This window comes from Diceros bicornis, chromosome 12, assembly GCF_020826845.1.
Source record: "Diceros bicornis minor isolate mBicDic1 chromosome 12, mDicBic1.mat.cur, whole genome shotgun sequence".
In the NCBI taxonomy this organism is placed as follows: domain Eukaryota; kingdom Metazoa; phylum Chordata; class Mammalia; order Perissodactyla; family Rhinocerotidae; genus Diceros; species Diceros bicornis.
This window is the reverse complement of record NC_080751.1, coordinates 3,605,350-3,619,062: the sequence shown is the minus strand read 5'-3', so window position 1 is coordinate 3,619,062 and position 13,713 is coordinate 3,605,350. Positions and strand designations below refer to the sequence as shown.

The 13,713-nt window shown below is 38.4% G+C and overlaps 1 protein-coding gene across 4 annotated transcripts in view; it reads left to right on the top strand.

The window, feature by feature from the left end:
- Positions 1 to 13,713, top strand: part of KDM3A (lysine demethylase 3A) — a 50,171-nt gene that overhangs the window by 15,890 nt on the left and 20,568 nt on the right. For all 4 annotated transcript variants that reach the window (XM_058550756.1, XM_058550759.1, XM_058550757.1 and 1 more), the window contains exons 9-12: positions 4,804 to 4,967; positions 6,540 to 7,054; positions 10,124 to 10,328; positions 13,345 to 13,559. In XM_058550756.1, the coding sequence (XP_058406739.1) occupies positions 4,804 to 4,967; positions 6,540 to 7,054; positions 10,124 to 10,328; positions 13,345 to 13,559 (1,099 nt within the window). The remainder of the gene's footprint in view (positions 1 to 4,803; positions 4,968 to 6,539; positions 7,055 to 10,123; positions 10,329 to 13,344; positions 13,560 to 13,713) is intronic.

Sequence of the window (13,713 nt, the reverse complement as noted above, 5' to 3'; positions counted from 1 at the left end):
TAGAGTAATAACCTGTCAGGTTTTGACGTTGGATAAATTGTTAGCAGTCTCGAGTGGAGGTGATAAAGGCCAGTTTGAAGAAGCTGATTGGGTGTTTCCTTCATTGGTGGCATTCATGGAGAATGCATCAATGTGATGAAAAGGAGAGCCACACATGTTATGGTATGTGGGGAGGGAGCAAGGGAATAGGAAATGGCATCTTGCTGGATCATGGAGGAATCAGTCTGGGATACAGGCAGGACTGGGGTCAGTGGGGACCTCCTGTGGTTTGGGAAGGTGCTAGTTCTTCAAGGTGTCAAGTTTATCAGTGATGGGACAGGTAGTTGAGCCGAGTAAATTTATAACCTTCAAGGAGGTCTTTGTGAAATGTGGTAATATATATGTACGTAAGTGATCCTCTCTGCCTGACTCACACTCTTGAAGGCAGGGAGCATGTCTTTTTGATCTCTCTCAGCATATTGTCCAGCTCAGTAGGTTTGTGTGCTGCTAAACTGATTGTGGGCACAATAGAAGCTATTTTTTTTTTTTAAACCTGAACTTTGGCTGGGAGATAAGTCCATTAACCTGTTTCAGCCTTAACTTTTACATCTAAAATGAGAAATTATATTTGATGTTGTAAAAATGTCTGTTTCAGCTCTTAAGCCCTCCACTAGTCATCTTCTCATTCTAAAGGAAGTTGGAGATGGTAGATTTTTATCTGGGTATTGACCTTTTTAGAAAGTTTTTTTTTTTTTTAATTATAAAAGTTATTCTCTTTATACTGCACTTGTCAAAATAAAGATTCTCACAGTAAAAAAAAGTTACTCTCATTTTATAATTTTTGGTTAACTCAGAAAAACATAGTAAAGAAAGAAACATCACTTATAATCACACTTCTCAGACTCTCACTATTCACGCTTTGGAATACTGATCGTCCTCTTGTCTTTTTTTTTTGCCCCTGTGTATTCATGGAGGCCCTTCTTTTTTTTTAAATAACTAAAAACCATGCTCTTTTGTAGCCTTCTTGATTCTTTTATAGTATATTTTGAATATTTTTCCATATCAATAAATATCTTTTTTATCCTGGGTGATTCTTATAATTGGGCAAGTTTTGGAAGCACTGGCCTGGCCTAGATTTCAAGACAGCTGGAGAGGTAAAGGAAGAAGTAGGGAGAGAGTTCGTTTAAATGTGTGAGTGAAAGGTGAGTACAGTAACACACTTGGCACATGTCCCTCTGTGTTTGCACTTCCCACATGTGTTGGACTGGCACAGAGTTTACTTTAGAGTAGTCTTTGGATGACAGGAGTTTGGGATTAGGTAGATGAGACTCTTGGTTTCCTTGATGAATACTTTTGGATAAGGTAAGCCTATTTGCCAGTAACTCTGGCTCCTTGAAGGTCTTCTCTGCCTAGCAGACTAGTCCTCAGAGTTAGGACATTCTTGGTTAATTGGGAGAGTCTGCTAAGGAGTGTGAGCCAGCAGTGTCCTTTTTAGATTACCATCATACACTCAATTATATTATCTCCGTCTGCTGGCAGGGAGGAACTATTGCCATGACTGGTATAGAAGACCTTCAGGGAAAACTCTTCAGGTAAGAGGATACTTTGACCCTTGTTGAGTCAGAGGCCAGTGCAATGGTGTGCACGTGGAGATGGGGTTTGGAATCGGAGCCCTATCCCTGTTGAGCTAACCCTTAGGAAAGTTGTAGAGTGATATGCTTCAGTTTCTTAAAGGAAAAGCATCCTAAGTTATGCTAATTCTAACACATGATGACTGAACTGAGAAAATTCTCATGATATTTTTCTGCTTTGAGACAGCTAATCTGTGTGCCAGGCACCGTGGTAAAGCACAGCCCTATGCTTCATTACTCTCATTTTACCATGGAGGAAACTGAAGCTTAGAGAGGTTAAATAATGTGCTAGGAAGTGTTAGAGACTGGATTCAAACCAAGGTCTGACACCAAAACCCAATACTCTTAATTACTGTGCCGTTCCTGCCACTCCTCTCCAAGTCTTTTCCTTGCTATGGTGAGTCACAATTGTAAAAACAGCGGATTCCTCCTTCCTTCCCTCTATTCCTCCATCCCTCTTTATATTTATTGAATATTTAATATGTCTTAGACATTGGTGAACATTACTGCCTGGCTCTTGAGTTAACTCATAAGACATAGCTATTTTGAACTATTAAGTGCTAACAGCATTCATTTGTTCATGCATTCTGTCAGTCTTATTTATTGAGTATCTGCTATGTGCCTGTCTTTATAAGGTATAACAGTAGACACAAGAGCAGGGTCTCTGCCCATAAGAGTGTATGTTTCATTGTGAGGAGACTGACAATAAAAAAGTAATTTAAATAAAGGTGCTTTCACGGTGTGACAGTGCAATGAAAGATATAAACATGGTAATATGATAAAGAATGAGGAGGTGGCTTGTGGGGCACTGCCTTGAAAGAGTGATCAGAGATTCTGACGTGCTGATAGTTAGCGGATTTGAGGGTGAAGGGATGAAACTAGCCAGCCACATGAAAAACATCCATACAGGGAATAGCAAGTACAAAGATGCAAGCAAGAAAGCGCTTAGAAAATTTGAAGACCAGAAAGGAAGCTGGTATAGTTGGAGCACTGTGAACAAGTGGAATGTGATGAGTGGAGGGGCTTGGCAGAGAGCAGACCACATAGAATTCTTGTAGGCAGTGACTGCCATGATCTGAGTGAATTATATTTTGTAAAGATTCCTCTGTGGTAGAGTAAATTTCAGGTAAAAGTGGAAGGAAGTCAGGCCAGTTAGGAGACACATAGTCATCTAGGGGAAAGATGGTGGCATGGAAAGAAATGGATAGGTTCCAAAAATATTTTGGAAATAGAGGCAGGATTTACTGGCTCATTGATTGGATATGGGAAATGAGATGAAGGGTTTTTTGACTCTAGCAGCTCAATGGATCTTGTACAGAATAAAAATTTATGCCTCGGTTTGCGATCTGAATTTGCTAAGTACGTTACTTTCAGGAGAATAACTTAAGAAAAGGTATATAGTGTATCAACTCAAAACATAGTTCGGAATAAGGAAGGTAATATGAGGGAAGATGCTTGGTAAAAGTGAGCCTTGATAAACATTTTGAAATGACTTCAAAATTACACTTTGGGAGGCTAATCTTTTAGTAGGTGATTACCAGAGAACTTTAAAATAGAGTCGAAAAGGACTTTAGGAATAAATTCATCTAATTTCCTCATTTTAAGGATTAGGTGACTGAGGCCAAAAGAGGTCAAGTTGACTATTCCAAGGATATTCTTAGAATAGCCAAAGCCTCCCACAAAAAGTCCGTTCTGGGGAACACTCAGCTAATATTTAGCTAAAACTGAGTTGACTAAAATAGTATAATATATGATCAGATAATTTAGTACTTTAAAATAGTTTGAAGCTATGCCAAAACTTTGATAGTGATTAAGTAAACTCTTCATATTTTTCAGATATTTCCATTTACTGTAGGCTAGACAATCTTTTCAGGGCTGCCAGAGTAAATGTCAGAGAAAAAGATTCATGAGTAGACTACGTATAAATATATTCAGAATTGTGAGGTTTTAAAAACTTCGTGAGGGAAGTTCTACATCAAATTTTAGAAGTTAATATCTAGAAGATAAAGAAACTTCAAAGAGGGGCCGGCCCAGTGGCGCAAGCGGTTAAGTGCACGTGTTCCACTGCTGCAGCCCAGAGTTCACCAGTTCGGATCCTGGGTGCGCACCGACACACTGCTTGTCAAGCCGTGTTGTGGCGGTGTCCCATATAAAGTAGAGGAAGATGGGCATGGATGTTAGCCCAGGGCCAGTCTTCCTTAGCAAAAAAAAAAAAAAAAAAGGAGGATTGGCAGACGTTAGCTCAGGGCCGATCTTCCTCCCAAAAAAAAAAAAAAGAAACTTTGAAGATTCTTTAAGTTTAGATTTGGTGGTAGGGTAAATGTAAAGGTCATTGTGGTGTGAAAGAGATATGATTGAGAAAGGTGTATGGCTTAAAGTTTAAGCACACATGAAGAGGCTGGTGAAGATGTATGGATTTCATCTGGGTTAGCTGTAGACTATTTAGTTGTCTGGAGTTGAGTTTAATCTCTTCCTTCTCTTCCATGGTAGGAAGTTTATTTTTGTGGATAGTGTAAACTGGGAAGAAGTGGGTCCATTATTTATATTTTTGCTAAGATAAAACTACATGAAAAGGGAAGGAGACGGGTGTCCCAACTTTGTCCCGCAGCCCTGACTTGATATTTTTTGCAGCTTGGGATGAGCTTTATGACTTGATGAGCCACATAAAAGCAAGAACCATGTCCTCAACCTTTATCGTATTGTAAAGGCTTATCTTGGTACCCAGTAGGCAGCACTGCCTGCAAGAGTCGTATGTGGTCTGGTCTCCTGCCAGTCTACGCAGTAAGTGCGTGGTGGGCACTCAAGTAACGTTAAACTGAATGCATGTGAAGCTGCCACCATTTGAAGATTGTCAGTTAAAAGCTCACTTCTGTGCATTGCATTATTAGAGTAATTGCCATATGGATGCATTTTCTGCATAGTGATTCAGAGATCTGTAAAAGATCAGCTTGTGATCTTTTATAGTAAGACTCAAGTTTTGTGAAAAGCTGGGTGATTTATTTAACAGCCTTTAGATATAAGTCCTTAATGTTGTGATTTCTCACTTGTTCTACTGTCCTGTTTTCTTTGTTTGGTGATGGTATTGTGCTTGTTGAGTACTAAACCAAGCAAATAAACTTGACTCTTGCTAGCACTTCGTAATTCCCCAACTAGGGACTTTACTTTTAATATCTGTTGGTTTGGTATCTTTTAGGCCTCTCCCAGTGTGTGTCCTGTACAGTCTGTTCCCACACCCATTTTTAAGGAGATACTGCTTGGCTGTACTGCAGCAACTCCACCTAGTAAGGACCCAAGACAGCAGAGTACTCCCCAAGCTGCCAACTCTCCACCTAACCTTGGAGCAAAAATTCCTCAAGGGTGAGTAGTTATTAAAGATATTTAATCATAATAAGAAGAAAAATTATTTTAGCTATGGTTCTTTCTGTCTGAGCTTACATTGCTCAGGTGGCAAGACTTACCTACATTTAGTGTTGCATAGAGAGAGTGTTAGTATAGCTAAAATTTGGCATAATGACCTGTGATTCATTGTATCTCAGGTTGTCCAGGAAAGTTTTTCATTAGAGTTTCCAAATTGGTCAGGTGCCTCCAGAGGTGAAAAGTGTGGTAGGCATACAGAACAACATGGAAAACGTTACAGAAATGAAAAGGGTGTGACTTGATATAGTGAGAATAGTCAATTGAAATACTACTGACAGTTGTAGAATAGATATCTACTTTCAAGGAGAAGGGAGCAGATTGGTTGTTTGTGGAAAACTGAGGTCAATGGGAGTGTGGGGAAGAGGAGACATGGTTACAGTGAATGGTTCTCATCAGCCCAGACCTCAAGTATAGGTGAGAAAGGTGGTGGTAGAGAAAACACTAAGTCAGAGAAATGAAGCAATAGCTGTAGGAAATATAGTTACTGATTTATAGGTGAAGAAAATAAATAAGAACTATGAAGTTTAACCAGAGATTTAGAGTGGCTGCAAGGTTAATAGGAAAGTTTTAAAAGAAGGATCTCTTTTAGGAGGGGTGGTGGCCTGTGCATGCAGTTGATAAAGACTTAAGATATCGGTCAGAGAGACTGTGGTGTAGAAAGGTAGGTTTGGAAGACCACTACAAAAAGGTGGGAGAATGGTTGAGCATGTTGGCTCACTGGGAGAAAAGTGGGCTGCCTGGGATAGAGCTTGGAGGATAGCTGCATAGCAGTCAAATGGAAGGAGGTGCAGTCTTCAGAGTAAACAGAGGGAGCAGTAAGAAGTTCAGTGGTACCCAAGCTAAGATGTCTAACATGAATGCTTAAGTGAGAAATTTTTCTTTAGGATCAAATTCTTTGTTAGAGGCGTGAAAAAAAAAGATTTAAGAGGAAAAAAGGACTTTGTGTTTTGCTGGGGAAAGAACTTTTAGGATGAATTTCAGAGAAACAAAAGTTCTTTATGGATACCCCTATTAAGATGAGAGATGGGGGAAATACCAGATCATTCTGTGAACAAGCAGGTAACCCATCGGCTCTTCTATTTGCTTTGCATCCTGATCATTGATCAAACAAGAATGAAATTATCCAGTCTTAGGGCTTGTTACATGTTCATAGCAGCAGGACAGGGTTTTGTACTGCTGATAGTTTTGGTTCCATATGATACTCAGTTTGAGGGAAAGCTGAGGTTCATTATGCTCTAAGAAGTAGAACTAACTCGATGAAGTTAAGGATTTATGAGAACATGCAGATAGGATTTAGGGTTGTATTTTTATGAGTGTTTAAGATATTTTTGCAGAGCTGTTGGCTGATTACTTTTAACTCAGCTCACAGAAACCTATCCTAAATTCTCTAATGTAAGCAGTTCTGTTTTCTCTTTCATACTGATTGCCTTAGGGAACCAAACAGTTGTTTTTGGAAGATAGAGGAGAGATAAAAGAGGCCTAAATACTAGTTTTCCTTATTATCTTTTTCAGATGTCATAAACAGAGTTTACCAGAAGAGCTTTCTTCATGTGTAAATACAAAGCCTGAAATATTGAGAACAAAACCAGATGTCTGCAAAGTAGGGTTGCTCTCTTCCCAGTCCTCTCAGATTGGAACTGGAGACCTGAAAACTCTGAGTGAACCAAAAGATACCTGTACTCAGCTGAAGACCAGCACTGATCAGGAAAACAGATTGGAATCTGTTCAGCCACCAACTGGTCTTCCTAAGGAGTGCCTACCTACAAAGGCTTCTTCTGTGGCAGAACTGGAAATTGCCAATACTCTGGAACTGCAGAAGCACCTAGAACATGCACCTTCCACATCTGATGTCCTTTCAAATAAACCAGAAGAGAAAGCAGATGTCAATAGTGATAATCCTAATAGTTGTGTGGAAAAAAAAGTAGAACCTTCAAATTTTGGCTGCCGGTCACAGAAGTTAAAGGAGTCTTCAGTAAAAGTAGATAATGAAAGCTGTTGTACACGAAGCAACAATAAAATCCAGAATGGTGAGTGTTTCTATGTATCTTTATTGGTAGAAGGTAAGAGATGGTAGGGAGTTTAAATATATCTCCTGCTTAGCGCATGAGAATATGAAAATGACTGTAGAAAGAGTTCATACAAGCAGAGAAGTTCAAAGAAGACAGTAAAATCCCAAAATCTTCTCAGAAATGATTACTGTTAATATTTTGGTGGACCTGGTTCCATGTATGTAGAAATACAGATAAACTGTATTACACAAATGGATTCATTCCAACAGCTTTATCCTGTGAGTTAGTGTAGGCATCTATCGACATTTTAAAGGCTGCAAGGATTCCATCATATGCATTTACCATATGACTTAACTGCTTCCTATTAGATGGGTAATTAGGTGGTTCCCAGTTTTTGGCTGTAAGAAAGTAATTTTGAAACAAAAGCTAAAGTAATCTGATGATTATCTTTAGCCTATCACTGATCTTTCTGTAACATCCAGGTGGGAGTGGAGGAGCTGATTCCTACTTTATACTCATGCAGATCTGAAACTTTTTTAAAAGATAGAGAATTGCATCACCACCTTTAGAAAAGGGACTTTTGTTTAAAGATTTTAAGGACGAGGCTGAAACGCCAGGCAGAGTCTCTTTGCTTGAGAGGAGGTCCTTCTAAAACTAAATGTTCTTCTTATAGAGAAAATGGTACACTGAATTTCATATTATTTATGTTAAGTTTGAGGATGCATTCCAATGATGGTAGTTATCAGAAGCTCTCTTACTAGAATTAGTAGAACTAAGTGGCTTCAGTATGTCAAAAGGTTCAGAGCTATTACAATTTAAAAATACCTTTGATAATTGCCAGCTGTGTGGGAAAATTAGTGGGGATTTTGGTAACTTTTAAAAATCTTAATAAAAACACTATTCATTTGGATACTTCCACACTCTAGCTTTTACTGCAGACTTCTGAAACTAGAGGGCCAGATGGGTGGATTTGACTGTGGGTCTTTTTGATAGAGTTGGAGGAATAGAAAAAGAACTTTCTTTGCCTGTTGATACTTCTAACCCGGCTTCTTCATTCTTGAGGCTTAAGTTGATACAGGTATTAATTTGCATAAAATTAATTGCATAAGATTATACTGTTCCTTGGGAGTTATGTAACTCCCCAAAGAAAGTGAATATTCATAACCATATCCCTGTTCTCTTGTTTAATCTTTTTTGAGTCATCAGCCCTCACATTCAGCTAGTTGTTGAGGCAAATTATTTTCATATTATGTGAAGAAACAGTAAAATTTCTACATTGGTAAGCACATTATAGGTACATCAGTGAGTTAGGAGTCCAGCTTTGTTTCTTTTCCTATGTTGTGCAACTATGCCCCATCTATAGTGATTTTAAAAGAAGTGGAAAACCTAGTCACATCTTGGTGTGTGCTTTCTACGGGGACTTTGGGCTGAGAAGTTAGAGTGTGGTCAGGATCAGTGTGCTGTTTCCATTAGTATTGCTTGTGGGTGTGGAAAGACTCGACTGGAAACTGTTCCTCTCCCCCGCGCCCTTGCTCTGCTTAGAGGCTAGAAAACAAGCAAGCTGGAGTTGAACAATTGCCTTTTTTCTGTTAGATGTATGGCTCCTCGGAAGCTGGCATTGCTTTTTTCTCTTCACTCTGCTCTGAGTAGAGAATCATTGACGGGATCAACTATTGTTGTCCTTACTAGAGAGCTGGATTTAGATAGTTCAACTTGCTTATTTCTGAATATTTCCTCTTTTAAGCCAGGACAGAACGGATAAGATAACCTTTGGGCTCTTTGCCCATGGTCTGTGAAAACCTGGTCCAACTGAAAGGATGATGTCTTTTCAATGTCTGAGTAATTAAAATTCCATCCTCAAGCTACTAATCTCTGTATTTTCTCTCCTTTCTTACTTTACCTTCTCTTTCACTATAACTGAATAAGAATGTTTAAGGGATCTAGACCTGACAGCATCCGTTTAGCATTTTACAGTGTGTGCTAGTCCTGCTTTAGAAGAGAAAGGTAAGATTTGATCACCTCTAAGGTAATATTAAAGATGCTTCTTTTATTTAAAGCCTTCTTTGGTTTGGGATCTTTCTTCCAATTTCCTCCAAGACTACTAGTGTCTCTCACTCATCTCTCAACTGGTTCCCCAGAAGTTGTTTTTGGGGTTTCTTTGTTTGCCTAAGAATCTACTTCCCTCTTCTCAGCTGCCCTGGACCCTGAGAAAAGGTCTTTTCTGTTGGTTTTATATGCAGTATTCCTTAAGGCTCTTGACTTACAAATGGATTCCTTTCTGTGTTATTTGGCCTGACACAGTGATTGTTCTTTCCTGTTATATCTCTACTTTTCCCCTTTTTTTCTTTGGAAGCCGTGTTAACATTTCCTTTCCAGTTCTTCTGCCCATTACCAGTTAAAACTTAAAACATGCATTTACGTAGAATTATAATTCTGTCTTTAGCTAGTGCCCTTAATCCTGAATGGAACATACATGTGAAGGAAATTAAAGTCATGTCAAAGGTCAAGTGACATCTCTTGGAAGCTTTTAGAAGATAGCTCTTATTTTATAGACCAGGGTGCCTCTGCAGGAAAGCTCTTTAGTTTTTATTATATTTAGAATGGTTAGTTTTTGCAGAGAACACACCTTAAACCAGCCTTTTTTGAGTATAAAAACTGACAGAATTGATTTCCACGCAGTCCTCTGTATGTTGAGGTGAACCCATCTCTGTACATTGCTAATGTTGCAATGAGTTTAAATTCAGTTATCTGATTTGGAAAAGTCTTCCTAAAATATTTCTCTTATGTGGGGTAGGGAATAGAAGTATACACTAACTTGGAGTTGTCAGTCTGGTTGTTGAATTTGGGGTTTTAAGTTGCCAGATGGATTCACCAAATAAGAATTATTTTATAAAGAGAGTAAAACTTTTGTAATTGTTCTGATAGTTGTCTTTTGTTAAGCCATTTTTAGAAATTACAATTGAATCAGTGATTGAGATGAGGAGTTCTCCCTTTGGGAAAACTGGCCTTTTGAATAGAATTCAGTCACACATTGATGTGATTTTTAAAAATTTAAGGTCCCATTTTTTTAATCTTTTGTTTTCCTAGCCCCATCCCGGAAGTCGGTTTTGACAGACCCAGCCAAACTCAAGAAACTGCAGCAGAGTGGTGAGCCCTTTGTACAGGATGACTCCTGCGTGAACATTGTTGCACAGCTGCCCAAGTGCCGGGAGTGTCGCTTGGACAGTCTCCGAAAGGATAAGGAGCAACAGAAAGACTCGCCTGTGTTTTGTCGTTTCTTTCACTTTAGGAGGTGAGGCATTTTGGGAAAAGCTCACATAATTTGGGCCCTATAGCATCTTTTTTTCCCCCTCTTCCTCTATCAGTAGTAAATCTAGAACTAAAATGAGTAGAGATTGTATTTGTAATCTGTGGGTTTGGGAATCTAGATTTTACTGTATATCATTTCTTTCTCATTCTCCTTTTCAATTTTTTTGAAAGCAAAGCAGCTTAAAAATACAAACTTCTATTTCTAAAAGTAACAAACTTTATAGAAAAATGTTGAAGGCTCTAAAAAACCACTATAAATAACTACTGTTAACTTTTCAGTGCATTTTAGTGTTTATATGGTCATAAAATACATTCAAGTTTACCTACTTGATGTATTATATATACTCTTTTGAATCTTATTTTCCTGTATGTAGTAGGAACCACTTGATCTTGTTAACTTTTTTCTGCAAATACTTTTGAGTAACCATGTAAGAACTCATAATAACATAGTTTGATAATTCACTTAACCAATTCCCTTGTTGGTGTTAAGATTATTTTGTATTTTTTGCCACTAAAAATAAGGTAGAAATGATCATCTCCACGTCCATGTCTCTGATGATTTACTTTAGAAGGAATACTGAAAGTGGCATTGCTGGGTCAGAAGGTGTGTGTGTTTTAAAGCTTGGATACATATATTTTGCCAAATTCTGTGCAGGGGTTTGCACCTGCATCCAGGCCCATTGTCAGGGTTTGAGCATTCCTCTCCGTGTACCTTTGCCAGCAAGAAGAGGCGTATCTTTTAAAAAAATCTTTTCCAGTCTTACAGGCAAAGACTTTTATTTTTATGTTATATTTTTTTAGAACCAAATTAATTTTCTTTAAATTCCTCTGTCCTGAGCGAAGAAAGGCAGCCTTTTGTTGTTGTTTTGATATATACATGAGCAGTGTTGTTTTGGTTATAGATGAACTTTAGATATGATTCACTTTCTTAGAAATCTAGTTACTTTCAGGTTCAGCTAGTTCTAAACATAAACAGAAGTGTTGACTTTAATTTCTTCCTATATTCCTCCTCCGCTTTAGTTTTGTCAAGATTAAAGATTACTGATGTACTGAATTAAATGCACAGGTATTTTAGATAATTTTTTCTGTGCTGGTAACTTTCAGATTCAGGCTTATTTAATGAATTAGAGTTTTTTAGGTGGTAGTTTGTCCCATTCATTCCTGAGTGTATTGCAAAAGCACAGTGATAAAGTGTGTGTAGCATTTAGAGCTGTGATAACTGCTAACATGTTAACCTAAACTTATATTGATATATATTCTGAGTAATGCCTGGCCCAGAATAAGTTCTCAATAAAGGTTAGCTGTATTCTGCTTCCTCTCTGGAGAATTTTCTTTTTACACAAGTAAGTGTGTTAAGATGCATATGCATTTGTGGGTACTTAAATATATTTTGAAGAAAGCACAAAATGACTATGCTTCGTACAGATTTATGTATTTCTGTTATAGACTTGATTTCATGTCATTGTGGTCCTCTGTTGTGAAGGGTGTAACTGGACTGGTTGAGAGAGTGTCTGATTTTTGTTTAAGTTGCAGAGGCATTTTAAGGAGGGGCTAATGAATTTTTTCTTTCTTTTGAATGTTATTAGAGCTTTTTTTTTAAACCACTATTTTGTAACCATCTAGAACTCATTGGTTTTATGACTTAGCTGCTTTCCCCTTTTTGACCTCTTTGAAGGGTAAAGTGCCTTTGCTTAATGTTGCATAATAGAAGCCAGTGTAGTCGAAACTAGAGCAAACTCACTTCTTTGGTAAAAAAGAAGATCATAATTAAAAAAACAGAGCCTTTTTTCCGCTAATGTTTAGAGTGAAGAATCTGGCTGTCCTTAGCTTCCTGATCAAGTTTGTTTCTCATTAAAATCTCCTGCAGATAAAATAGGCGAGGGATCTGGATGGTAAAGCTCAGTTGCCAGGTCCTGTTTGCCATCTTCTCTCCCTTTGAAATGGCTTTCAAGTTCATTTTTTTTTGTGTGAGGAAGATCAGCCCTGAGCTAACATCCATGCCAATCCTCCTCTTTTTGCTGAGGAAGACTGGCCCTGGGCTAACATCTGTGCCCGTCTTCCTCCACTTTATATGGGACGCCGCCACAGCGTGGCTTGACAAACGGTGCGTCAGTGCGCGCCTGGGATCAGAACCCTGGGCTGCTGCAGTGGAGCACGCGCACTTAACCGTTATGCCACCGGGCCGGCCCCCTCCACCATGAAGTCTTCATAGTAGCCCCACAAACCTCTTAGCCAACACTTCCTCCTCTGGCTCCTATAAGATTTAATGATTTTTATGATACCTGCCATATTGTACTTCACTGTGTGTTTTATGTCTACTTTCTATGTCTCCAGCTAGATTGACATATAATGTTGTGTTTAGAGTAAATTTAGAACTGACACATAGCTTAGAAAAAAACATTCAAGTGTCAAAGGTATTGAAAGAGAATACTGAGAAAGTATTCTGCCTTTTATTCCACCTTCTTAGATACTGAGGCCCATCTTAACACTGCCTTTAATTCCAGAAGTTTGTACAGTAATTTGCAGGTAGGATTCATCTGGGTGCTGAATACCTCACAAATTTACATGGTCATGGCTTCAGTGACTGTCTGGGGTTAGCCTTCCCTTGGTGAGCATTATTCTTGAAGCAGTAGTTGTATTCAAATCTGGTCAGATTATTTGTCACTTTCTGTTTGTTATCATTTTACTTCTGTGGTGACTTGTGATTGTCGTTGCTATTAAGTCCCAAGTCCTGGCAGGTTCAACAGCTGTCCCTGGAGGCAGTATGCTTAGATCTTCGTTCAAATGCAAAACACACAAAATCCACCCCTTTGTCTTTTGGGGGAAATCTTGGAAGTTTTTATTAGTATTTCTGCTGACAAGGCCAAATAACAATTGGCTGTAATTAGTCATAGAGATTATAGAAAACTGGGAAGAATTCGATTTAAATAGTAACTATAAGATGTAAATTAATTTTTTTGGTGTGTGTAACACACTTTTTTTTCCTCCACTTCCTCTAGGTTACAATTCAACAAACATGGTGTGTTGAGGGTAGAAGGCTTCTTAACACCAAACAAGTATGACAGTGAAGCAATTGGCTTGTGGTTGCCTTTAACCAAAAACGTTGTGGGGACTGATTTGGACACAGCAAAGTATATCCTGGCCAACATTGGAGACCACTTCTGTCAAATGGTGATTTCTGAAAAGGAAGCTATGTCAACTATTGAGCCACACAGTAAGAACATCTCTTAGGGGGTAGGATTTTTGAGTCCAACTTGATTTTTGTTCCTAAATGAAGCCTAAGTCCTAATTGTGTGGGTTTCATTTTCACCCAGAAGTTTAGATGACTTGGGTATAATGAGGTTGCATTTTTCCTTTTGTAACAGATT